General features: G+C 40.2%; 1 protein-coding gene across 8 annotated transcripts in view; it reads left to right on the forward strand.

Moving 5' to 3' along the window:
* Window positions 1-27,898, forward strand: part of ctnnd2a (catenin (cadherin-associated protein), delta 2a) — a 252,253-nt gene that overhangs the window by 115,738 nt on the left and 108,617 nt on the right. For all 8 annotated transcript variants that reach the window (XR_006375784.1, XM_044176683.1, XM_044176687.1 and 5 more), the window contains 6 exons: window positions 3,054-3,226; window positions 10,209-10,263; window positions 12,523-12,733; window positions 13,098-13,215; window positions 14,514-14,646; window positions 19,365-19,538. Coding sequence is in view for 7 of the 8 variants with exons in the window: in XM_044176683.1 (XP_044032618.1) it covers window positions 3,054-3,226; window positions 10,209-10,263; window positions 12,523-12,733; window positions 13,098-13,215; window positions 14,514-14,646; window positions 19,365-19,538 (864 nt within the window). In the remaining variant the exon portion in view is untranslated. The remainder of the gene's footprint in view (window positions 1-3,053; window positions 3,227-10,208; window positions 10,264-12,522; window positions 12,734-13,097; window positions 13,216-14,513; window positions 14,647-19,364; window positions 19,539-27,898) is intronic.

A 27,898-nucleotide genomic window follows, 5' to 3' on the forward strand; every position in this document is an offset into this window, starting at 1 on the left:
ACTAGACGTGTTCTTCTACTTTAGATAAAATTTCATTGCCCTTGTGATGTGGAGAGAGACAGATAACAGCCAGGCAGACAACACATAAACAGACAAACACACAATCCTGTAGGCCTTGTATTCTGATAAACTAATTCAGACACTGACTGAGAGGTGGCCTGTGTATGATGAACTGCTAAATGTGATTGGCATTTTCTTTGCAGGTCATTGGTTGTGGATCACTGCATTCCCATTTCACTTATTGTCTGCTGACCTTTTTGATAGTTGATATTTCTGTAATGGATGGCATTTTAAGAACTTGCACTGTACATGTTGCTCTGCGCATTTCTATGTTAAGAGTTTACTCACATATTATACCATAACTTTTACTATGTGTCATTTCTAGTATTATTAAAAGGGGCTGGCAAGTGTGGAGCACCTACATAATATGTGCGCATGCACACGCAAACACACAGTTATACACTGTATAGCACATGCATCTGCTTATACAGTGCTTACAGATTATGAGTTGTGTATGTAGGATAGCACAAAAGCTGGATAGGATAGAACTTGTTTGGAATATTTACCTGAAAGTTGCTGTTGCTGGTCTCCTTTAAAGGGTTGCATGTTTAAGCACATGCAGAACAGTGGAGAGACATGTCAGATAATTTGATTCTTATCTTGTTTGTAGGAAGTCAGTCCTGCTTTATCTGAGTCCAAATAGATGGCTCTCATTGTGAGCACTCTTATTGTGGATGCTCCATACCCGGCTGTTCCCATTTTGCAAATGGGCTTCTACCAAAAGCATCACAATGTGTGGGTGCAGATAAATTCAGCATAGCCTTTTGTGTGTGTGTGTTACCCCAAATGGTAGCACTGCAAATAGCTTAGCGGTAAATTCATAGAATAGTGACATGTCGATGTCGCGTCAGTGAAAGGTGGTGCAAAACAGAGAGGCTTTTTGCTTTCAGCTGATACTGTAGTTGGTAAGGTGTCACAACAGAGTCACACAAATATGTGTACACATAAATAAGTGTTCAGAGAGACACAAACTTGAAAAAAAGTTAATGTCATGAAATTAAATTTGCTTCTAAAAGCAGGGCTTTGGTGTATTGTGACAACTTAAAACCAATCTTTTTAAAAAGGTATAACCCTTGTGTGTTTATGTGAGGTGTGTGTAGACATTTCAAAGACTGAGTAAGAATATGATGCCCATAATTTGACTGAGCTGCTGAAATATTCATATTTTCCATGTGAGAACTCACAGTAGTGACATGAAAGGACTTAAAGCCCTACTACCACCCTCTCACTCACACTCATACACACATAATCATACATAAAAGCAGTAGACACACAAAGAGCACATGTAAACACTAAGTATCACACATGCACAAACACATGAACCCCTAAATACACTTACTATTTTTCCATCGACCGACCTAATGACTTTCCTGTCATCTGACCATCCAGCACAAAAACACTTTACGTCACACATATGAACACTGAAACAAACGTATATGTTTTTTTGTCGCACAGCGCACACAATGTAACAAACACCAAGGCTGAGTGATGATGAGTTTGGGAGCTCCCACTCAGTCTGCGTAACACTGAGTGCTGTTTAATAATTCATAAAAAGTAAGGGATGAATCGAGATGAGAAAAGACAAGTCTTTTGTGAAGGCAAGAAGCAGAGGATTGATCTTGGTTCACAGTGCACAGACTCACAGAACGGGATTCTGGGGGAGAGAGGGAGAGAGACAGTGAGAGCAAGCAAATAGATATGGGAGAAGAATAATAAGAGGCCTTTGTTATTTTGGGTCAAAAATGAAGCTAACATGCCATTGACCTCTGGGGAAGACAATTATTTCAGTCTTTATAAGGACATATTCACAATATTTAGAAATTTGAAAATGGGAATGGTTCCTGGTTTTGGCTTCCTTACACAACGTAACTGTAACTACACAAGTTATATATTTGAAATGTGTATACAGAGAGGGAAAGAGAGTAAAAATAGCAACTTAATGAAGTATTTATACGTTGCTGAGTGAACAGGTCACAGACCTAACTTTTCTTCAATAACACCAAACCACACATATAAACACACCTATATAAACTATATAACCACTCATACAAACACCACTGACTGTTGAGTGGTTGGTAACAGTTCCCTTTGGTTCACCTCATCCCTCCACACACAGTTTAGAAGATAGTCCATCTTTAAAACTGCTTTGTGATGTTCTTATTCCCTATCAATATAAGCTGTATGTGCACAGCATGGGAATCAGAGAGAGGGGATTACTATTTGATGTCAGGTGGTAGGAATGATGCTGCTTCTAAACTGGGTGGTGAGGTTGTCATATATGTGTGTGTGGTGTGTGTTGTTAAAGCCATACTCATCGTTGACTAGAGCAGATTTTTCCTAAAGTCCTCTACGTTAACAACTGTTCAGGCTGTGAAAGTGTATGGAAGGTGAATTGAGTGAATGAAGACATACTCCAATATCCTGCAAAGCTTACTAAACAACAACAGAAATAAAACAATGTTTAATGATTCATTTCAAACTAGAACTTCATTAAATCTTGCACAGGGGAAGTTTTGCTCAAGTCAACATGGTAAAAATTAACATGTCTGGGGAGGTAAAAAATCAAGTTATTAGGTGATCCGTCTATTACAACTTTCTTCTTTTTGGCCCTCCTTCTCCCATCCTCTCCATCTCCCTGCTCCTCCTCCTCCTCCCATTCTCTCTGTTCCTCTGTTTCTGTTTCCCTCTGCTAATAAATTATGTATGCCATCTCCAACTTACGGAGTGCTGCACTGCTGCACTATCTGCTCTAAATTGCTGCTCTCTCTCTCTTCCCCATTTCACTCTTCGCCTCTCAATCTTTCCCCTTCACGCCCCCTCTCTTTCTCACTCTTAATCTCTCTCTCCTCACTCTCTCACTCTCTTTCTATATGCACACACACACACACACACACACACACACACACACACACACACACACACACACACAAACTCAACTCAACTCAACCCCCACCTCCCACCCAACCATACACCACTCCTGTCTCTATCGGTAGGACCGGCTCTTCTTTCCCAGAGTTCCTTGCAGCTCAACTCCACCCCGGAGGCTTCGCTCCAGTACTCTGCCAGCTACCATAGCAACCAGACCCTCGCCCTTAGCGACAGCATCTCCGCAGCAACTCCTCAGCGCAGCGGGCAGGTTGGAGGAGCCGTGCACAGCTACAACCAGGTAGGAAATACTGCTGTACACAGATGATAATGAGGATGCAAGTGTTGAAAATTCTAACACCGGCCATAAGTGTAAACTAAAGTGTCTGTTATTTGAAAACCTGTATAGTAGGCTGATGGCCAGAGAATTTTAATAATTTGACTGTGAAGGTAACTCACCTGAAGTGAGTTGTCCACAGTTTATAAGTACAACTGCATTGTATTCTTTTGCTCACTGAAGGCATGCAAACCTTTGAGGACCAGCGTAGTGTCGAGATATACTGTATATGTTGATTTTCAGACTCCTTGTTGTTCCGTTTTCTGTCACAGACTGAGGGAACATTGCCCTTCTTCTTCCTGTACCCCGTTTTATCCTGCATAGCCACATGTTACTCTGACTTTCAGTGCTCTCACAGAATGTGGATTTGTTTGACATCACAGTTGAGTCTAGTTGATCAGTGTATAAGTACATATTTATACAGAGTCCCATTTCATTAGCCTTACTGAAGTGGTTTAGTCCAGTGACTACAACTGGCTTCAAGCAATCCTTAGCATTTTTCTGTATTTGTAAGGACATGAGAGACAGGGTTAGACAAATTCCTTGAAGCTGTTTAGAAGGAGACAGGTGATCAGATGCTCATAGACCAAAATGAGGAGAAGATTAAATGCACACAGAGAAATCTCAGCGAGTGTCTTGTTTATAAGGACATGAGAAATAAAGCTAGAGACAAAGTTATTAATATTAATTAATATTAATCACAGCAGTGTGCTGTTGAAGAGAGAAAACCCACCAAATTACTTTCAAGCCTACAGGAGCCAATTATTTCCATATTTTTATGTCCTTAACATATCAATGGTAATACATGTACTGTATACACACATGCTTACACACATACACATACACACACACACGTATACTTTCAAACAGACACCCACACATCTGCTAAATCAGTGAGCAGCTGCAGTGCTACATTAAAATATATTGCCAGTGTCTGGGGCAAATGTTCCCTTTGTGATAGATGGATTTAAAGTAAGAGGAAATATTTTAGGTGAATAACTATAAACCAAATAATTGTTTAACGAGTCTCACAGCTCTTTGAAGAAATCTTTTATGCATCTTTGCAAATACCTGCACATGTTTTCAATAAGGTTTCCATCTGTGAAGTGAACGGGTGTTTGTTTTGTGTTGTGTTAGTTTCTCATTTGTTGTGTTTGTGTGCAAATCTCTGTGTACATGTGAGTTTGTTTGCTCATGTACGTGTGTCTTTTGAAAGAGAAAGGTGAAGGAGGTGATATCTGTCTTTGAAAACACATTCATTCGTTTCCCTCCTACAGTCACACCAAAGCTCATTTCAGAGAAAGCTCCCATTGCTTCCCTTAATAAATGAGAAATACAGGGGGCAAAGACAAAAAGATAGAAAATCAGATAGATAGGCATATACAGTAGATGGATGGACAGATAAGTCAAAATTTATTCTGTCTGTATTCTGAATTCTATAATATTTCTTGCCCTCTGTTTCCCTTGTATTGCAGTGTTCCTGTCCTCTTTTCCCTCCCTCCTCCCTCCTTCCTTCCCTGTCCTCTCTGCTCACCATCTCTGTCTATGTGAGCGTGTGTGTGTGTGTGTGTATCCTCCTCTCTGATGTTTTTGGCTTGTCAGTGTAATGGGGCCAGTGTTGTCAGCAGGGCTTGTTGCTCATGAATAGCTTTACGCAAGCCAGTGCTGCTAGATAGACAGGTGCAGCTTGCATGCGTGTGCAGTACAGGTTTTTGTTGGTGTCCTTGCAGGCATGTGCACATGCATATGCACATGGGGGTGTTTTTTATGCACTCCTTCAACTGTGTGTACATGGGTGCATTTGTTTAAAGTTTGCACAAGTGACTGTTTTAGGGAGAGTGAGAGGGAAAGTGAAAGGTCTAGCATGTTGCTGCTCTTCTGTAGGGTATTTATAACCCTGAGAGGCCCCGCTTTAATAATGCATGGATACATGGCACCTCAAATATCCCAGTGTTTTACTAGAGGAGAAAAGAAGCAGCGCTGTAAGATTGCATAGAATGGGATTGAGGAACTCCCTCATGCAGTGTGTCAGGCTTTCTTTCTATTAGTTAGCTCAGCCAACAGTTCATCTATACTCATCATTTATTTGAATCACACATCCATCTGTTTATCTGTTCATTCACCCACTCACCTCTTCACCAGTCTAAAGTCCATTTCTGTCTCACTTTGCATCTTCATGACTGTAGCACATCTACAGTGTTGAACACAATCAAGAAACATGAACCATTAATAGGGTTCTTATACTCAGTTTTGTGGCCTGCATCTCATGAGCCTTAGCTCTCTCACTTAGCTTCATAACCTACTAAACTAACACAGGGGACTTATATAGGAGATTTTTATGGTACACACTGTTCTGGATAGTGGCTCACATCACGATTAAGATCTCTCTCTGGCTGTTTATAGACACTTTTAATAATCCACTCTCTAACAACCCTTTATTCATGTGCACTCAAACAAACAGATGTTGGGATTTACAATGTTTAAAGGACGGGTACCCACTTGTGTAGGTGTGATCAATTAATTATGGCTATCAGAATTATCAAAGATACTCATAAGTAACTTTAATTAGTAAATAATTAATTAAGTCCTCCAGGGCACCACTCTTCTTAAAGAAGAGAAATGATAGCCAGTTAATTGATTGAGTCTCATAAAATAAAATAAACTATCAATTTGGAACTCAGATTAATAATTAAATTAATAACTATAACCAGAATTACCACCAGTAGCTAGTAGGTTGAAGGATTTGGAGTCCAGCATAGAAGAGGTTGGCAAATTACCAACGTGCAACATTAGAAAAGCGAGCATAATTTATGAGCATTTATTTAAGATAATAAAGCAAAACACGCAATAAGACTTAACTCTAAATACACTAAACTACAGAACAAAGTGTGTGTGTGTGTGTGTGTGTGTGTGTGTGTGTGTGTGTGTGTGTGTGTGTGTGTGTGTGCGTGCGCAGGTCTGGGTCCAGGTCCAAAAGGAATGTGTGTATGTTTCTTTGTTCTGCCTCGTATGTCTCACGTGCACGAGCATGAACCCATGTGGTCAGAAACAAAGAAACGTGAAGCGGGAGCTTTAAAGTTACTCTTCGCTGGGAGTGGAGTGGATGTCTTCAAGGGCCGTGTGTAGTCTGTTTAGGATAGCGGTGCCAAAGGAGGTTAAAAGGAGTAGTTTCAAATCCACCTATTCACTTTCTTTCTGAGGGTTATTTGAGGAGATCTATTCCACTGTCATGTTTGTACAGTAAATATGTAGCCAGAACCAGGTGATAAACTTAACTTAGCTTAGACTGGAAACAGCTACAGTAGCCTGGCTCTGTATACAGTTAAAAAATACACCTACCAGCACCTTTAAAGCTCCCTAATTAACATGTTGTATCATTTATTTAATCCATACAGAAACAGAAATGTTAAAACAGCGATTTGTGGTTTTAGAGAGAGGTATGTGAATTAAAAGGAGTTAGCTAGCATGCAAAGACTCTGTCTGTGTGGAGCATAACATAAACTAACATCAACTTAGCGTGTGACCACCAAATTATTAACAGATAAACACGTCACAACAACAAAACCTCAGAAAAACACATCAGTAACGTCACATGTACAAAAGTTAAACAGTCCTTTGCTTAGCTATATACACTGTTAGTCTATGCTATGCCCAGTTGTTACGTTACCCGTCCGTGGGAGGGAAAGAAAGGTGGCTTTGGTGCTGCTGTTATCTGGCGGTCAGTCTGTTGTAGACGAGCCAAGCTGGGAGGAATTGTGGTTCCATTATGGAAGCGTCTTTTGCTGTGCAGTGTCCGCTTGCAGAGGTCAGGGAAAGCCGCTCACTCTGCCTGTGGTTGTCCTGACAGAGTTAACAGCTAGGCGATAACTTGCTTCGTGCTTCTATTAGCATGTGAAGTTAGCTGGCAGGCTTTGTGCAATAGCTGTTGGCGCTAAACTTCGGTTCTGCTGCCTGTTTCTGCTCCAAGCACACTACACAGCGAAGCCAGGAGGAGAGAGTTCAGGTGGGTGTCTGCTGGTAAGCAGACCGCACTAAGAGGGGGCTGGCCACGCTGCAGTGAAGGATTCCAGGAGAAAGAGAGCGAACAAATGATCACTGACCTTTTTATTGACCTGGTGACATCCGTGTCACAGCTCAGACTGGCCAATGCTGTTCAATGGCTCTCAGGATTGTGGGACAAAAGAGAATGCAGTCTCCTAACAAAAGTTCACCCAAATGAATGAATTAATCCATGGAGTCCCAACACAGATCAAGTGACATTGTATACATAAAACACTTTTACATGTGCACTTACCATAGGTTCCATTGACACCTCAAATACTCTAACAACAAAGACTCAACCCCACTCTGCACGTGATGTCACCCACTCAAACTCTGAACATTCCATCCATTAATTTGAATGGAGGAAAAATTCCCAAAAAAGATATAAATATATAATAAATATAATGAAGATAAACAATTAAAGTAATTCCGATAATGTCTGAACATTTTGAAGTTTGAATGAAGTTTCTATGTTGAACAGTGCTGAAGTAGTTAGGTGCCAAAAATGAGGAAGATTAAGAATAACCGAGAAGAACATAGATGAATTGTGCCTTTCTATCATGAAAGACATAAATATTCTTGGTTGGTTGGAAGGAGTTGACATCAAAATGGTGATTTATTTATGGAAGTTGTCAGAAAAATTACTCTGGATTTTAGCGGAATATACCGAGCAACTGAGATTGCTGTTGATAGAAATTATATGTGGAATCAAATTCATGGAGGTTGTTCACATTAAGTTTCTTTCTGTGTAGTTTTAACAAATTTTAGTAGCAATGTCATGTGTCCGTTTATTCCTGCTACAGGACTATTTAGGAACAGGTGTGTACCCACAGCTGATTCTAAATAAGACCTGAATTTTAACCATTTAGCCATTTTTATCTTTGACTTCATGGCCACAGATGTGGCTGTAGCAATGATTCTACCAGTATATTTTCGTTTCATGTTGTTGGTTTGAGAGTAAAATTCACCCCATCCTTTATAGTTGAGCCAGGTTAAGTTACAGATTCCGTCAGGATTTACTTCTTGTGTGTTGAGATCAGGGTGTATCTAGCAACTAATGGTTGAATGCTATACTGTACCCTTTCATAAGCACTTCCGCATATAGACAAGAAGATGTAGACAGACACACACACACAGTGTCCAAATGTTACTGAGTCAAGAACATGTAAGAAGATATATGGAAGCTACTATAGCTTACTGTATATTTGACCTGTTCTTCATTTTAAAATTACAATTTTCCATTCTTTCTGTCCTTATCAGTGTTTCCCTGTCTCCGTATGTCAGATTTTTTAGAAAGAGACTGCTAATCCACTCAGCCAGAGATAAATCAGTTTCCATGACCCCTCGGTAAACAAAGCAGTGCTGGAACCAAAGGCCTGTTGTCTTCAGCAGACACACTTTGGCTCATTGCAAAGCAGGAAAATATAACCAGAGACTGCCATTGAGAACATAATGGGAGATTGTGTGCCTGTGTGTGTTGCTATATTTATCCAGGGAAGGTTTGCTGAGCAGGCATGCTGTAAACAGCTGTAAACATAACCTTCTAACGTAACTCTAGATTGTTAATGTGTGTGGGTGTGTGTGCATGTTGTGAGACACTGGTTATTGGATGATCAGATGTTTGTGGTCATTTACATTTTGTCTGTTTGCGTAAGTGTATATATGTGTGCTTAAGTGTGTCTTTGCCTAAACACAACATTTTACAGAAACAGAGTCATACATATGAACAACAAATAAATATAATGACAAACATTCTAGCAGTGTATATCGATATTCAAACCACTTCTTTTCACATTGTTAGCCTCTCCTGATGTGTTGGTGTATACAATTGTGGGTATTAATAACTTTAATGCTGAGAAACAGAAGGTTTGAGTATTTCAAGTTCTCTCACTGTCTGAGAGTAACTACTGTATTGTATATGCTGTGATGACAGTGCTCCAAGGTGACTCAGTGACTGTGTGCTTGCATAATGTGGCCTTGTACAACTGCAGCCATGTCAGGCTAGTAATAATGTATTTGAATCACCTTTACAGCTTTAAGCATCAACATAAGGCTATATGAAGCTCAGTGGAGCACTGGCATATGCTCCGACCTACTGTCTCTGGAGGCTAAGGAGAATATATTAGGATCGACCAGCATGTGATGTGTGGTAGAAGGGCATCTCATGCTCTAACTTGGCAGACGACTTATTTTTTTTTTAAAAATGATTTGCACATTGCAGTCAAAGCTGTAGGTAATAGGGCAGTGGGTGAGCAAAAATGTTCATTTCTTTCTGCTGCCGTCCTTTAACTTTGGCTCAAAATTAAGATAAGACTGCTGACTTACATTTTATGATATTCATAGATTATTTTACCATACAAAATCAATATGAGTGATTTAACACCAAAGGGATTTGTCTTACTATTTTATCATATTTTAATAACAGACTCAATTATTTGTAATTTAAATTTCATTCAACTTATTTTTGAATATTGGGGTTCATGTGATGACAGATGATAGATTAAGACATGAATATATTATGGACTGTAATCCTTCCCTCTACTTTGAGTAGGTGGTGCAACAGGACTTTATGAGAAATTATTTCAGTCAGCTGAGCTCCTAGGACTTCATGGTCTGCTTCTATGAGTCTGTTTGAATCACCCCTATGTTTTCTGTGGGGATTTCATTACTAGCTGCTCTAGGTTCATTTGGGACTCCTCAAAGGCTTGGCTGAACTCATTGTGCATAAAAGTTTTTGATGGCCACTACTCTATATTCTTTTTTATCCAATTTTTCTTAACTCTGTCTCTCCCTTTCCCTCCTCCCAACTTCTCCCTCCCCCACTATTCACTCCCTCTATTCATCCCTTCATCCCTGTCATGGCTCTTCTTCCCTCACTTGCTCTGTGTTCCCTGCATGCCCTCAGGTCACATCTAGTCGTGCAGCCCAGCAGCAACAATCACAAACTGGGGCAGGGTCAGGTAAGAACTCACCTCTCCTTCTCTTCTGTACTCTTCTCTGTCTCTCATCATGGAGATGCATTTTCTTTATAATAAATTAATTTGACATAGCATGATGCGCTGTGGATACACAAGGATGACATTTGTAGACACTGACAGACATGCATGACAATTGGAATAAAAACCTTTCTACTAGCAGGATGTTTTCAGAGTCTACAGTATGTATCATGTATGTATAATTTTCTCACATGTTGTATTGCTCCTCCATAATTGAAAAACAAGCTATATTGCCTCCCGTCTCTGGAGCCTCTTTAGTTTGGGTACTGTTTATATCGTGTTATATTTTCCTTTATCCAGATTGGTTTCACTATTTTAGAAAAGGTATTTTTATTGACTTATCACACACTGACGATCACACTCAAGAATGTCCCTATACTGTACAGCATATATTTTTACTTAGGTAAAATGAAATACTATATAATATACAGCCATCAATCCAATCATTTTCAGGTTGCGATCGCAACAGGCTAAGCAAGGTAGTTCAGGCGTCCCTCTCCTCAGCCATCTTTTCCGACTCCTCCTGGGGGATCCTGAAGCGTTTCCAAGCCAGATAAGCTATATAATCTCTCCAGCGTGTTCTGGGTCTACCCCAGGGTTTCCTACCAGTTGGACGTGCCCAGAAAACCTCCAAAGCAAGGTGCCCAGGAGGCATACTCATCAGATGACCAAACCACCTCAACTGGCTCCTTTGGACATAAAGGAGCAGCGGCTCTACTCCGAGCTCCCTCCGGATGTCTGAGCTCCTTACCCTATCTCTTAAGCGTGAGCCCAGCCATCCTGCGGAGAAAACTAATTTCGGCCACTTGTATACACAGTCTCATTCTTTCGGACACTACCCAAAGCTCATGACCATAAGTGATAGCTGGAACGTAGATCAACTGGTAAATCAGAATCTTTGCCTTACGGTTCAGCTTCCTCTTCACCACTATGGTCCGGTACAATGTCCGCATTACTGCTGACGCTGCGCCCATCCGCCTCTCGATCTTACGCTCCATTTTACTCTCACTTGTTAGCAAGTCCCTGAGATACTTGAACTCCTTCACTCCTTGTAGTAGCAACTCACTCCCAACCTGAAAGGGAGCAATCCACTGTTTTCTGGCAGAGAACCATGGCCTGCAAATCACAGTGCATGCTGAAGGTCACCGCCTGATGAGGCCAACAAAACCACATAATCTGCAAAGAGAAGAGGAGCAATACTGAGGTCCCCAAACCGGACACTCACCTCCCCCCAGCGCCTTGAGAATCCTATCCATGAAAATCACAAACAGAATTGGTGACAATAGACAACCCTGGCAGAGTCCTACACCCACTAAAAATGTGTTTGACTTCCTGCCAAGAATATGAACACAGCTCTCACTCCAGTGATATAAGGACCGGATGGCTTGTAGCAATGGCCCCTACTCCTGCAGTACCCCCAACAAGACTCCTTGGGGGACGCTGTTGTAAGCCTTCTCCAAGTCCACAAAACACATGTAGACTGGATGGGCAAACTCCCGTGACCTCCTAATAACCCTGTAAGGGTAAAGAGCTGGTCCGCCATTCCACGACCAGGATGGACTCTACATTGCTCCTCTTGGATATGAGGTTCAACAGTCAGTTGGAGCCTCCTTTCCAGCACCCTGGCATAAGCTTTCCAGGGAGGATGAGCAGTGTAATACTGTGATTATTGGAGCACACCTCCGGTCCCCCCTTTTTAACAATGGGGACTGCCACCCTAGTCTACCTTGACGCAGGCCCTGTCCCTGACCTCCAAGCAACATTGAAGAGGCATGTCCGCCAAGACAGCCCAACAATGTCCAGAGCCTTCAGCATCTCTGGGCGTTCTTTCTAGTGCTCTTTCTACCGCTCGAAAAATTACTCCAGTCAGGGTAAGCAGTTCTCCGCCCCTGCTTAGCACAGCCTGAGCCAAGCCCTGCTTTCCCTTCCTGAGTCGTCAGTTTGCCAGAACTTTCCATGAGGCTAACTGAAAGTCCTTCTCCATAGCCTCTCCGAACTCCTCCCACACCCGAGCTTCAAGGACCACCGAAGCCGCAGCCCCCGGGCCTCCCGGTACCTGTCTGCTCCTTCAGGAGCACCAACCTGGAACGGCCTCCTTATTCAGACTTAATTGTTGAGCCTGTATCTGTGCTCAAAATCATTGACATCAGCCTCACCACATTCTAACTCATTCTTTTGCCTCCCGTGTTTATTGAGTTTTCTCTCCCTTCCCTTGTTCTACAGGTATCTACTACTCCAGCTCCACCTTACCTGCCCAGCGTGTCAGTTCCCCTCTGTCTGGAGGAGGAGGAGGCTCAGGATCTGGTTCCCCCAGTAAACTCCAACGCCTGGGATCGGCCTCTGACACACCAGGGTACTCCACTACTCAACGCCTACCTTCCTCCTCCTCTCCCAGCAAACAGTCTCCTGCTAATCGACTGGCCAAGTCTTACAGGTAGAGAGGCACAGTGACTATGACATTGATATTGATTTTGATGCATTGTTGTTAATTCTTTGAAGGTAGTTAAAGGGGATGGCATTTGAAAGAATTACTGTATTTAACACATCAGTCTCATTCATAGGTTTTAGACGGTATGAGAGGAAAGATAAATAAACAATGAGTGACTACAATAGAATAGAATGGAAAGGGAAAATTAGATTTGGAGTTCATTGTCCTCAAATCATGCAGTGAATATGAAATATTCACATTCTTTACACATGATAGAGGAAGCACATGTTTTTATATGTGAAATGGAATGAATCATTTGAAGTCATTATTGTTCAGACAAATTATGTTACTTTGCCCATTTGTCTTCCAGCACCACAGTTGCTGTGACAACAGCAGGAGGGGGTGGGTCTCCCCTGAGGGTCGCATCTCCACCCAACTCTACAGCTACAGGGGGAGGGGCCAGCTCATCATCGTCCCCTCTTCACCAGGTACAGAGTGTTACAGTCTTAAAGTGTGGACACCTGTAGAAAGGAAATGCAATGAAATTTTGTGTTACCAGACTATTAATTATGAACCTTTTTATGTGAAGCATGCATTCAAATTGCTTTACAAATGCTATTGGTTATAAAACACTGTAATGAATGAAACCAAGGCAACTGCAACAGTACTAGAGTTAGTGTGATTATAAACTCTGTTCCCCAAAGTCTGTGAAATCAGTATAAAAATTGCTGAATAACTGAATTATGTCTCACACTTGTGCATGTGAATACATTTTATTAACGTGATTGTGAGAACATCAAGGATCAACCTGTGTGCACACAGAACCTTCTCCCTTCTTCAATGTAAATTGTGAGATCAAAGTATGTTGATGTTTCCTGTAGCCAGTTTCTATTAAATATTATCCTGATGTGGTTTGACAATTATTTTGATATCAGATTGTTTTGCGGAATTTATTTATTTTACCCAATGCACATTTATCATATAGCTTTCCACACATTTACAATGTGTTTTTCATTACAGATCAAGTTATTCAATTAAGTTATTAAGTGTTTAGAAAGTGATTTGTGTAGCATAATAGTACAAAGAATATATTTAAAAGTTGTTATTTACATTGATAATGCCAAGTATTAGTATTTTTTTAACAGAGTTGTAATTGACAGTTGCACCATTCTATTTAAGTAAAATATTATATAGTCATACTATTGATTGATTCCAAGCGGCTTGGTGTTAGAGGGAAGATTATATTCTTGTCCACTTTGTCAGATCTTTAATCATGACAAAGAATGGTTTAGTGCAGCTCCAGAGCAATTACAGATTGAGTCATATCTTCAAACAAAAATCTATACAAGTCAGTTTTAGTTCTTCAAATGTGTAATCTTTTCAAATAGCACCTTATCTAAACCCTGGTTTCTTAGGTAAATTTGTTGGAATGCCTATATCCAATATCTCACACTGTACCATGATGAGAAGTATTTTGTGTGGATGTTCTCAGCGTAAATTACATTCTTAACTCTAAGTGGTTTGGACATGGTTTAAACATAGTGCCAATCTCCATTAATAAGCCCATTTTTACAAAAGTTTCTGCTTTGGATATAGACACAAAAATAAACTATCAAAATAAATAGAAAAAACTCTTCCTATCTGAACTACACAAAATCGAAACAAATCAGCCATGTCAACTGTTACATATTTGGCTTTCGACACACTGTAATCTAACAGGAAGTAATTGTACCAGTGTATCACCCTGTACATTCCCTGAGTTTATTTACAATATTTGTCTTTGCAGATGAGTTCAGGCATAGGGAGCTATGCCACTCTGTCTCCCAAACGGCTGGCAGCCCACCCCGCTTCTGACCAGTACAAAATCTCCCACGAGCTCTACGCTACTGCTACACTGCAGAGGCCTGGCAGTCTGGCAGGTGGGAGTTCACACACTCATGCAGTCTCACATGCACATACACATAAACCCAAACATGTGTGTAACTCCACCATGGGAATTTAGTAACCGTACTCTGTGTCTTACTGATTATGCTGTTCTTAAACCAGCTGTACTGTGAGTAGTGAAGGGATGTAAGAAATTCACTTACAATATCAATATATGTATGTGTGCCTATTGTTGATCCAACATCTTGTGTCAATAGAGCATTTGTGCTATAAGGGGGAGCATGATTAATTTCAACCCATCTCACTGCCATTCTAAGAAATGTCAATTTCTGCCTTTAAGTCTATTGAAAAAGCCAATCTTTTAATAAACACATCAATCTGTTGTGGTTGGTATCTTTGGTATCTACTCTATATTGCAGCACTTGTACATCTTCACAAGAGGTGTCAGGGCATCTTTGTGGCTGCCCTTTGTAAATAAAAACTTCAAAATGAATGCACCAGTTGTTCACCAGTTACATTTGTGAATTAGGAGCTGTTTATGAACAGGTCTGTTGTGACTACCGTACAGAAACATGCTTTAAGAAGATTAAAATTATTCTGCTTCTAATTGTGTCTTTGAATAAGATCTATTTGCTCTAGGAGCTGAATGTATTAGAATGACACTGGTCTTAGAACAGGCAGTATTCAGGCTAACAGAGACTTTTATTTGCTCCTGCAGTTGCATTGACTAGTTAATGGCTTTCTCTCTTGACTCTACAAAATTGAGTTGGCTCAATGTCAAAATGAAAATGTGTTGTGGAAACGGTTTATGGTCCATAGTAGTGTAGTGTAAAATTTTATTTGAGGTTGGCTGTTTGTGCCTGTTTATATTAAATACTGTAGATAGCCTACTGTTTCAAGGACTTTAAATTCTCAAGGCTTGTATTACAAGTGCCATTCTGACTAAAAGTAGTTTAAGATAGCCTTCTTCTTTCATTTGGCTTTACTCAAATGTATGCCCTGTGCTTTAGAGCATGAGAAGTAGCTTCACTACTCTTCCTGTAACTGCAGACAAATTCTGTCACTTATTTTTTCCAGGGATTTTAAGGTTTGTTGAATATGTGAAGATCTTTATTTCTTCCTCTTTGTTTACTTCTACTTCTGGACATGTTGTGAGCTAATTGTACGTGTGGGCTGAGTATAGTAAAGATCTTCATCATTTCTGTATGCCAGTGAATGGACAGACTCAGACTGAGTCCTGGTAAAAGCCAAATTGGTGCTTCTGTTACAGCGTCCTTTGCCACAGGCTGACTTTTTAACATAAATGAAATATTTGACAAGATTATATTGATTAAACCAGGCAGCAGTGTTTTGAAGCTCTGGAGTAAGTTTAATTGATTAGTCCTTTAAACTTGGAGCTATATTGATGAAGAACATGACCTTCATGCTTTACCCTGAGGGCATAACTGTGATCTTGAAGCAATGCCTGGGGTTTCATCTCTCCTGAAGACTTTAAATGAAGAAGAAAAGACTGAGCAGGAATGAGTCCCAATGGAAAAGAGATCTCAGACTGTCACTATAATTAGCAGACCTAGGCCATATGATTACCAGAATTTTCTTTGATGAGCTTGCACTACCACGCTGTGGTTGATTGTATCAGAACAATGTAAAGGCAACTATAAATCCTGGAAATACAAGATATTTACTTTCAAATACTTTACACTGTAATTGTCTGTAATTTCTGGTATTCACCACATTTCCACAATCTTACCAAGCAAGAATTATTTATAGATACTATTAGTTAGAGGTTTGCTTATCCACAGTGGGTGATATCCTCTTGGAAAAAGCACAGTAGAGTTCATCTGAGTAGCCTGTTTGGAGAGGTACTTAACAGCTCTACAGCACCTACTCTACAGTGGAGTTAAGCTGCGAAAAAAAATGAAATTGCCTAAAAAAAGACATTTCTTCTCTGTGCTTTCTGCATGAAGGGCCTGAATGATACAGTCCATTGTGTATAAATATTGCCATAGTGGCAAAATAGCATGATACCCAGCTGATGAAAATAAATGACTAAGATCTTTTGCGAAATAGAGATAATTAAAAGTTATAGTAAATAAAATTGAGATTTGGGCTGATATTTAAAGAATGAGCTTCATTGGCATTGACACTGACTAGGGGTTGACATCAGAGCAGGCACAGCAGTGATCCCTTGGTTATGTACAGTAAGTATATGGTCCTGTTCTATTTCTGATTTGACTGGCCCAGAAAATCGATGGAAGTATATGTTCACCTTTGATATTGAGTCTTAACTTGACAGATATACCACCCTTTCCTGGTAGAATTACTGTAGGTACTGTATTTAATTACAGATGAAAGAGCAAGGAAGGTAATATTTTCTTTTTTACTGTTGGTGTAGGTGATATTTAGTTTGCTTTCTTTTTAACTACACAAACAGGATCGAGGCATTAAGGGACCAGAGTTGGTTTTTACATTTTGTTTTTAAATATTTTACAGAATGAAACATCATGGGAGGGCATCCCTCTCTTTTTTCTTCTCTTCTTTAAGTTCCCTCTCCCTTTGAAAGAAAGAGGTCAGTACTTCCATGAGTGGGCCCTTGTGAGTCAAAAAAATAAATGAATAAAGAAATAAAACCGACTCACCAAGACTTCAAAGACGAAAGGGATGAAGGAAGAGAGAGAGCTGGGATGAGTCACGCTGTTAATGGGTGTGTCCATGACTCTAATTAGCACTCCTTCATGCATATTCTGACCAACTCTGTCTCTCTCTTGCTTCATTTCCCTCTATCTATCTGTCTCTAAATTCACCTAATTTCAGTTGAGCTCAATGGGTGTTATAGTGTCCAAAATTGAAGCGCTCTTTCCTTCCATTTCTGTCATTTTCTCAATTTCTCTCCATCTCCTTTATGTCTTTCTCACTCCCTTATTCTGACTCTTTCTTCGACTTTCTGTTTGTCTTCTCTATCTGGCCACTGCTGGCTAGCAGAGTGTGACAGGAGGCAACCTACCTTTTCGTTATCAAGGGAGGTAAACAGGCCAGTCAGTTAACCACTCTTTTGAAAGGAGTACACAGTTGCGTGAAATGCAATAGCCTCTTTGTCACAGTCATGCTCAAGACAGGCATAATGAGACAAACCACTGCTTTATCATTTGCCATAGTATAGTACAGAAAGTGCAGGCAGGCTCTTGTTCATCCCCAAGGGTGCTTGCACCATCCTACCTCGTAGACTGTTCGATTAAGGAGGTTTAGGATAATATCAGACGACTGTGGGGTATTTCTGTTTAAGTATTCACTGTGATTCGTCTCTAAGATACTGACTGGTCTTGCTTTATTGGTAAACACCGCTCCTAAGCTGCAGACACTACAGCGTGGTTACATGCTACTGTATGCACTTGATCCTACTGAGATAACTGAGTGCCTCACATGCATCGATTTCTGATACGATCTGAAGTGTTGTGGGGTTTTGACTGTGTTAAGTTGATGGTAGATACTCACTGAGCTTTGAATCGGGGTCTTGAAGCACTGCACTCGTCCCCCTTCATCCACTGGAAAATCTTTGGCACGCGACTTGCCATCTACCGAGAGCTAATGTGATATGATACGCCGTTAGCTCCACTGGACCATCTCTCTTTCTCTCAGTCACCCATAGCTTTCTAAGCCTGTATGTATATATGAGTATGTGCGCGTCTTTTCACTTTATCTTCTGCCATGTCACCCAGGCCCTGCTGACTCGTCTTCATATTCCCCCAGTCTCCTCCTTTTCTTCTCTTTCCTAATTTTAATTTTTGCTCTGTGTTTTCAGAGGGAGGCGTACATTTGTTCTCCTGTGTAATGAACAAATGCCTGCTGTCAGTGTCTTCCTTGCCCTGTGTCTGTGGGATTCCTGCCAAACACAGAACAAGAGGGGGGACACTACATCTCATTACTTTATAGCTGACGACCAGCAATGTGTTCTGTGGAGATTAAAAAAAATGAAATACAGAGGCATCCCTCTCTCTCGCTCTTTTTTCTCTGTCTCTCTTAGTCTCTGCCTCTTTCTTCCTTTCTCATGTATTACTATGCATGTCTCTCTTTATTTTTCTGTCATTTTCTCTCTACTTCAGACTTGGTGCATCTCTAACTCACCACTTCCCCTACCACTCATACAAACACACCATCGCCCTTATCTATCCACTATATAAATAGTGTGCTGTCTGTCACTTGGTGCTTTGTAACATTCTACACCAGCAAAAAAAAAGGTCCAGGGTGAAAATGGACAGGTCAAAAAACAGATGACTCATCTGTTTTTAGGCCTTCTTTTTGTTGAGTGAGTGCTGTTTTCCTCTCCTTTTCTTCCCTCCCATCATGTTGCCGCCTTTCACCCATCATCCCCACACCTTTTCTGCTCTCTTGTCTCTCTTGGGTATCCATCCATCTTCTGCCACATTCATTTGTCCTTATTTATTTCTTTATCCTCTCTTTCTTTCACATCTTCTGTATATCTTGTTTCACCCTCTTCATCCTCTGTTGTTCTTATCACCGCCTTCCTATTCCACTTCCTGTATGAAATTGCAACTTATCTCTCCTCCCTCTATTTCTTTCCTTCATTTTTCCTTACCTCCTTAAAATCCATCTATTAAATTCCTCTGTTCCACCCTTCCTTACCTCATGTACTGCACCTCGTCTCGCGTTTGCCTCTCCCCTATTTTGACCTCTCTCTTTCATCCTCTCCCCCTATCTTCCTTACATCTTTTTTCTTCATTTCTCTTTTCTCCAGGCTCTCGTGGCTCCTACAGTAGTCAGCACAGTCAGGAGCCCCTTAGGCCCTTGGGGTCCCCAGAGCACCACATAGATCCCATCTATGAAGAACGTATCTACCACAACAAGGGCCCCATGAGGAGCCTTAGCCAGAGCCAGGGACCAGACACAGGCCCCTATCGCAACAACACCGGTAAGGCCCTCCCTGCATTTGTATGATCAGTTACAGCTATGCAGCTTCATTTGGCATTTTTGTGTTTTTATTCACTTCATATGCTGTGTTTTGTATTCTACAATGTCTTTACACTCATGAAACTGAATGTATGTGTCCTTTATTTTTATTTTTATCTCAGAAGACTTTGGCATAGTCTTGTGTCCTTGAATATTTTACATCAGCTGTGGCAAATACCCCCTTCCCTGCAGACACAGCAGACAGACAACAAAGATTATAGATAAACTTAATAATGAAGCTGGGATAAACTTGTACGAAGAGGCAAAAGATGTTTTCATTAGAAGCTAAATTTACATCAGTTTAGGTCATTTTGTCAATCAGTCTCAAAGCATGTAGTCTCCCCATGTTAATTGATGCTTGCTTACCCAGTGTCAGGTGTGTATATATATATATATATATATATATATATATATATATATATATATATATATATATATATATGCAACAACACTCATCAGGGATTTTTTTTCCCACATGAGTTGAATGTTACAGCCCTTTTCCTGTTTTGGTGAATGCTCCTTCTTTGTGCTGTGTAGTCAGTCTCACACATTTTCAACAACTGCACCCAACCCAGGGATAAATGGAGAAAATACATAAGAGAGAGTAAAGAATAAGGACTATAGAAAAGGCCATCACCGACCCTTTTGTTATTTAGAAGAATGAAGCATAGTTCTATCAAACTCACACAGTCAGACAAACTCATTCTCACCCACTCCCTCCGTAACTCCATTGTTGCCAGCAATGTATTTTTAATAGGACCTCATTGAGCTTATCTCAATGTGGGTTTAGGTACGGCATGTTAATCCCATTACCGTATCATACCCACATGAAAACACCCAAGTCGGTCACGGCACGTTCACAGCTCCCTCGATGTCATTAACCAGCCTAGCCTTAATAGCTATCATTAGCATTTGGGTCAGAATCATAGCAGTAAATATGCCACTCTAGACCAGCATTTGAGTTGATCAGTTTGACTCACTTGAAAGAAGTGAGAATTGCCTTTAAGCACATAGCGTAGCTTTTGAAGCACATTTCAGAGTTAGGGGGTCATTGGGTTTGCTCTTATTCTTGTGGGATATTGCTTTGATTATTGTCAGTGAAATTCTGAACAGTGCATACAGTGATAGGGTTGTCTTTGCAAGCAGGAATTAATTAAATAAGTGTGCTTCAGAAGTGTACCGAGAGGATACACTGTTATCTATAATTTACTGCGCCTTGTATTTGTAGTTTCAATAGATGGGTATAAGAAAACTCACAAAGGAAATTTGCACTGCAGCTACAAAAATCAATAGACTGGATTAGACCATGTACATTTAATTGCAACGCTTGAGGTTTATGATATGCTTCTCTTATGATACAGTATTTTAATAGATTGTCTCATGTTTGAGCAAAATTCTCTATTTCAGCATGAGCCTTTTTCACCCCATACACAATTTTAACCCCCTATGTGCTTGGCCCATGTAACTACAGTAGTAAATCAACACACCAAAGATGAACCACACCTTGAAGTAACTGGGTCGTTGAATTACGGCTTGGCCTTAGCGCATCATGTTTTAAAAGTCATGTGAATAGTATGTGCAGTCACTAGGAGGTTGTCCAATTAGGATTCATAATTCTCAGAGTGATAGCACATAGTGAACTGATAAGGGCTGTGCTGACATGGTGAGCGGTAAGTCATTAATTATGTCATTGTGCCTTTTCTTGGCAATGGCAGGCACACATTATTGGTTCATTAAGCTGGCATGGATCAATGTAATTAATGCTATAAGTCATTTCTTCGGTGGAAAGAGAAGGGAGACGTTTGTGTGGGTATTTCACTCCAAAATTTGCAAAGCTGTAGTCAGTGGGTCTATAAACGGTGCACAGGCTAATTCAAGGATAATTTAAACAAGGCACTTGCAGTCAAATGAAGCTCACAGTATTCATTGAGAGCGTGGGCCACCACATTACTTAACTGGACACTTAACTATGAAGAGGAGCTGCATAATACAACAAAAGCAATTTAAGTGACTATAATGTACATACACTGGTTTCTACAGTGGTTGTTGCCTTATATGTGTTTTCCCTTTATTAGATAGGGACAGCTGAAGAGAGGCAGGAAAGGGGGGGAGATGACATGCAGCAAAGGGCCCTGGGCTGGAATTGAACCCGAGCCACTGCAGTAAGATTTTGGCCTTAATATATGGGGCACGCGCTCTACCAGGTGAGCTACGAGAACAGTAGTTGTTTCCTGACCCAGTTTAGGATAGAGAGACAGGTGGAGAGAAGTGAGCAAACAGGACATGAAGAAGAAGCAAGTAAACCAGACACATACTGGGGTCAAGGATAATTGAATAAAATTTGGTAAGTTTGTCAAGGCAAAATGTCTGATTAAAAACCAAATTACTGGAATGCACATTGTGCTACATTTTCTATGGCTCAGTCATCTACCCTCAATACACCGTTGCCTCCAATTGTTTGTTTTTATGCGCTGGCGATGGCGATAGCCATTGCCGCAGGCATTATGTTTAAGGGTTGTCCGTTCGTACGTACGCCTGTACATTCCATTCTCGTGAATGCGATATCTCAGGAATGCCTGGAAGGAATTTCTTCATATTAGGCACAAACGTCCACTTGAACTTAAGGATGAATAGATTAGAATTAGGTGGTCAAAGGTTGAAGGTCACATTGACTTACTCTTTACATAGTAATCATTTACATGTGTGTCATGGTTTTGGGTTTGTGTTTAGTTATTTCCTGTTTTATTGTGGTAAGAGTTCTCCCTCATGTGTCTTGTAGTTTTACTTCCTGCTTTTGATTGTTTGCCCTGCCCTGATCAGTTTCATCTGTGTCTTGTTGTCTCCCCTCACCTGAGTGTATTTAAGTCTGTGTGTTTTCTTTGTTCAGTGTGAGATCGTCTTTGTCTCTTTGTGAAGCGTCCTAGCCTTAGTACCTATGTATTCTGTTGGATTTATCTTCTGTTTCCTTGGACCTTGCCTGGATTTTTTGGATTCTGTTTATTGCCTGTTCCCTGGGACTTGTTGGCCTTAGTTGGACTGCTTCCCTGGTGTTGACTACTGCCTGCCTGATAACCCTTTTAAGCCTTCAAGTCTTGATTAAATCATTAAACTGCACCTGCTCTGCCTCTGTGTTTGCATTTGGGTCCAACCCCTTGTTTACCCTGCTACCCTGCTTGACATTTTATTATTTATTGCAACAATGTGTACCTGTTTAGCCAATACATCTATTATAATCCTTCATTAATCAGTTCAACAATGTATATTCATTGGAATCATACATATGCATCATTAATATAGTGATAACATTTAGCCAAAAAATACACAAACCTACACTTCACTATACTAGACTTCCAAGTATTCACTACATATATTATCAGTCTGGACAGACATGGATGTAAACTGCAACTTGACTGGTTGGCGGAGGCATACAACCGCAGGGCAGTAATTGTAGTTTTAAAAGTGGGCTGAGGATTTACTTATATTTTATATACTCGTCCATCTAGTAAGAACACCAATAAACAAACAGACCTGTAGTCTTGGGAAGTCTGCTGGCATTTTCTTGCAGCGCAGTGGACAGCAGTTTGACAACACACTTGACAATTCTGTCAGGTCCAGTTTAGATCACTGTTTGCTCAGTTTCCATTGCTCCCTACTCTTCACCACTCAGTTCACTTCTACATTCATTGTTGAGTGTGCAATTAACATCATTGTGACCACATCTAAAGACAACTGAGGAAAATCTAAAAATAACTTGCTACTAAACATCTGCTCCACCTTTATAACTGTGTGTATGTCTGTATGTGGTTAAACCTCCCTCTCACATGCACACACCTTTCTTCAGTTATTCTTCCACACTGCTGTCTCACCCTCTTCATCCTCTTTCCTTATCTACCCAGCACATACACACATCCATGCACATCACAATATTAATGTGCAAGTACGAGTGTGTATCTGTGTGTTTCTGCATTATACATGTGTGTAGGCAGTGACATGCAGTGTTTCATTCTTGGATTAAACCAGGCCAGCACCCCAGAGGACTGCAGGTTAATGTGGCCTATTTCAAGCGATTATTCCTGCATGGTCACAGCGTCTCTAACACACACATGCATACAGTACACATGCATTCTGGTACAAAGAAGAATCACAGCAAGAAAGCCTCAAGATGTGGTTTACACATTTGTTTGTTTTTCCAAAAAGACATTTTGTGTTTTTTTTTTTTTTAAATCAGCCTACAGTTTGTCACTATGCTTTCCTTTCTTCTTCTCTTTTTCTCCCTGTTTCTGACATTGCCCTCACTCTCTCCATTCTCTTTAGTAACCTCTCTCTCCTTCAGCGTATTATCATTTCTTTCCATTTTTATGTTTTTCTGCCTTTCTTTTATTTTTTTCCTTTATCTCATCTATCATAGTCGCTATTAATTCAGGACAGTGCACATCAGTGAAATGTTTTACTCTTTCACATTCTTTCGTGCCTTCCTTCTCTCTTCCTTCCTCCTTTCAGTGACCTTCCCTCCTTGTTTTCTTCCTTTTACTTCCCCTCGTGCCTTTGCTCTTACATTTTTGCCTTTTTACCTTTCCTCCTTATTTCATGAAAGCTATCTTGGCCTGTATTAATGACTCTGACCACTGGGAATATCAGCAGCTCTGAATGGATGTGGCACCTTTTCTCTTTAATAGCCTATCATCAGACCTGCATGTAGCTCAGGTGGCGACAGTGAGAATGGGTAGATTTACTGCCACTGCTATTTGTCAAGTGCATCTAGTAGCCAGGTTGAACTATGGCTGTTGATAAGGGGTGTTATGTAGTTTAACATTGCTTCCGCCAGTATCTTCGGAGGAGACAGACACAAATTGTTCTACAGTCATCAATCACTAAGCCATGGTAAAAACAATGTTATATTTTCTCAGCCATTAACCAGATAACCAAATGATAGAGCTGTATTGGAAAAATATGGGAATTTGCATTTTGTGTCATACTTGACATGTATTTTACATCACATTTTTGTCACTACAGAAACACTACTCTGATCAGTCCTGTAGTTTTGTGTTTATGCCTTATCACCCACCAACCAGACAGCACCCTGGACAGTGCTTTATTCTGCTCCAAAAACTTAAGAGCCTCATCTTGGATATTTAGTTTACTTTAGGTAAACCATTCTTAGGTGTCGCAGAAAAGGTTTTAGTCGTAGGTGTATATGAAAATTATGGTATTGAGTGTTTTTGCAGGGGAGATATTCACACATCTGTGTAAATTCTTGGTATCATCTTTGAGGTTTGGGCATATTTTTTAGTCTCTGACACTGATTGTTGCAGATGAATAGTTTTGTCATATAGTGTGTTTTTTTTTTGTTCCTCTCCATTTTTGGATAAATGCAGTTAAGTCTGTGGTGTTATAAGAATCGCAGAAAATGTGAACACACGGTTCTTAACTTTAGGTTTCTGCAATTAAATTCATGCATTTCCCAGGACAAGGGATCAACTATGTTACATAAGCACAAGGGTGTGTGTGTGTGTTTCTCAAAACCAAAGCAGGATTATTTTTGCTTGAACTTGCAGCTCTATAGTACTGGTCCCTTTTTGCCAGTGTGAATAAGCACACATACAGTACACGTGCACAATAAAAAGGGGAGAAAGAAATATGAAGACTTTGCATCACACCTTTTAACCAATTTGCTTTCCCCTTTAAATCTGCTATGTTCCTTCTGTAATGAGATCTGACATTCTAATGAGGGGGACAGAACAGAGAGAGTGATGGAGGAGAGAGATGAGAGAGAAAAAACAAGCCCAAGAGAGTGGGGAGGAATGGGTAAAGACGAAGACGACTGAACAGAGGGTGCATTTACCGTGCGTCTTCTGACCAGGAGGCAGGAAAAGTTCAGGGCACCTCTTAAATAGAAAAAATGACAGATCCTTGAAAAGAAAAAAGGAAACGGCTCTCTTTCATCTGGCACATGTCCTCAGGTGTCCAAGTGTAGTTTATAATACTAATTATAGTAATTTGGGCTGTGTATTTGTGTGTAGTTGATGGACATTAAACATTATTTGTAGCTTTTTAAATGTATATCCACATATATGCATACACGCATTACATACATGCACATTCTTCTATAGCTTTTAGCTAAATGTCACAACATGTACATTACAGCAGTAGTCTATACAAAGTAATAATGGTCTGTAGGAATTACAGTGTTTTACTCTGCGAGTGGTTAAAATAAGGGTAGACATTTTTAATGCGTAGCTTTGGAAATTGACCAGTCTCAGTAGACCTGAATCACCAGTTCTTTATCAATTAGTGCCCGATAAAACCTCAGTGCAGGGAACTAAAGCACTGCTGAGACATCTCCCCAGTCACTTTAGTGTGTCACTCACTAGGCTCTGTCTGTCGCCAGGTTAGATTAGGTTTGTTTGGCCAGGATCAGTTTCAGCTTGGCCCCTGATCCTGCTGGTCTTTTAATGAACCTACTGTCTTTTGAACACCAGTAAAAAAAAAAAAAAAGAGTTTACTTATAAATGGATGTTTACTCCACTGTGAAAACGTTCATGTTGGTTAAATGCCCAATTTGTGTAAGCCAGCTCTCTGTTGAAAGATAATGTTTAATCTTAATTTAGTTGAGTGTCAGTTTGATGTTAAAAATTGTGAGCACACGGGAAAGGAAGGAACGGAAGACAAGGGGCCTAAGGAGGGAGGGGAGGAACAAAGGAAGTGAATATTGATTTATTTCTCTGCATTTTCAAATGTTTTTTTTTTCTCTGTGACAGGCAATAAAACTATGACCTACGATACTATTCAACTTAGTGGACAACAACTCACGTTATAAATTGAATCCAGGTGATTTATATTGTGGCTTAAACTTGTACAGTGTTTACAGTGAGTTTTTGCTGAAGCCTCAGAAAGCTGTAATTACCAGCTCAAAGCATCTGACTTACAGATCAGCACAAATTTTTTCCCTTGTGAAAACATATGGCACTTTCTAAATGTAGGTTTAAGTCAAGTTGGTGCTAGTCACCCTGCACCACCCTCTCACGAACACACACTGTTCACGTAGGTAAAAAGTGTATTCATACAAGGCAAGTACATGCACAAAGCATGCACAGAAATACACACACATAAACACATTCTACTTGTGTTCCATGCTATCTCAGTTTACATGATTAGCATATTCTCTGCAGTAATGAATTCATAACTGTAGAAAGAAACATTCGTTTTTGTCCTCAGAGATCACACAGATAAACCAGTCAAGTCAGCACAAAAGCAGGGTCTTCATCAAATGAAAAGAAATGTTCATATCTGCTGTTTAAAACTTGTTTTATTCATTAATGGATTTACAGTTTGTTGTTGAATACATTACAGTGTTTGCTATTTGTCTCCCTGTTGTTCCATAGATACATATAAATAACATGGCCTCACAATTGTATGGTATCTTTAACATCAACAATCCCTCTGAGAAAGGCTTGAAAAGCACCTTTAAGGCTCCTTTGTCATAAGCCTGTTTCACTGTCACTACATTATTTAGACTGAATCAAACTCAAATGTGCTATGTTAGTTAGTCATGTTCAAGTTTAGTGTGATATCCATTAATTTTCTGACCCACTTATCCTATTCAAGGTCGTGGGGAGCTGGGGCTTATTTCAGCACAAAGTGGGCGAGAGGCAGGGTACATACAGGAGAAGAAATTCACATTGCACCTGGGTGATAAAGAGTGTCCAATCCCCCTAACCTGCATGTCTTTGGACTGTGGGAGGAAAAAGGTACACCTGGTGGATTCTCAGATATTTGTCAATATGAACACTAAAAAGATTTCCTCCTGCAGTTTTGTGCCATGAAACAATAAAAAGAAAAATCATGTAAAATCTGACCTGGTGATATTGAAAATGTGATAAAGAGTCTAGCAGATACTGCTAATTTTCTTAGCAACAGCAACATTATGCTAATATAAGGCAGGACAAGTGTACTTGTATAACACCTATTAACAACAAGGCAATTCAAAGTGCTACATTAGACATACAAAGGCGTTGAGACGAGATATGACAGAAACAAGGCAATATGAAAAAAAACATAAATATCCAAATTGTTATGGTAATTAGCTGAAATTAGTTGTTTTGGCATTCTACAGTTAGAAGGCAACTAACTACTAGGCCAAACTACAGTGTTTATTTTATTAGATTTATTTTGCATACATGAGCGTTTCACTTGAAGTGGCTGTATGCCTTATAGAAATGGAATGCCCTTCAGTTGGAAAGAAAAGAAACTCATCTTTTTATGACTTTCACTATTGTTCTTCCACAGCATGAACATTTAGCAGCAGCCACTGGCCTGGAGCTC

This window comes from Siniperca chuatsi, linkage group LG19, assembly GCF_020085105.1.
Source record: "Siniperca chuatsi isolate FFG_IHB_CAS linkage group LG19, ASM2008510v1, whole genome shotgun sequence".
Lineage (NCBI taxonomy): Eukaryota > Metazoa > Chordata > Actinopteri > Centrarchiformes > Sinipercidae > Siniperca > Siniperca chuatsi.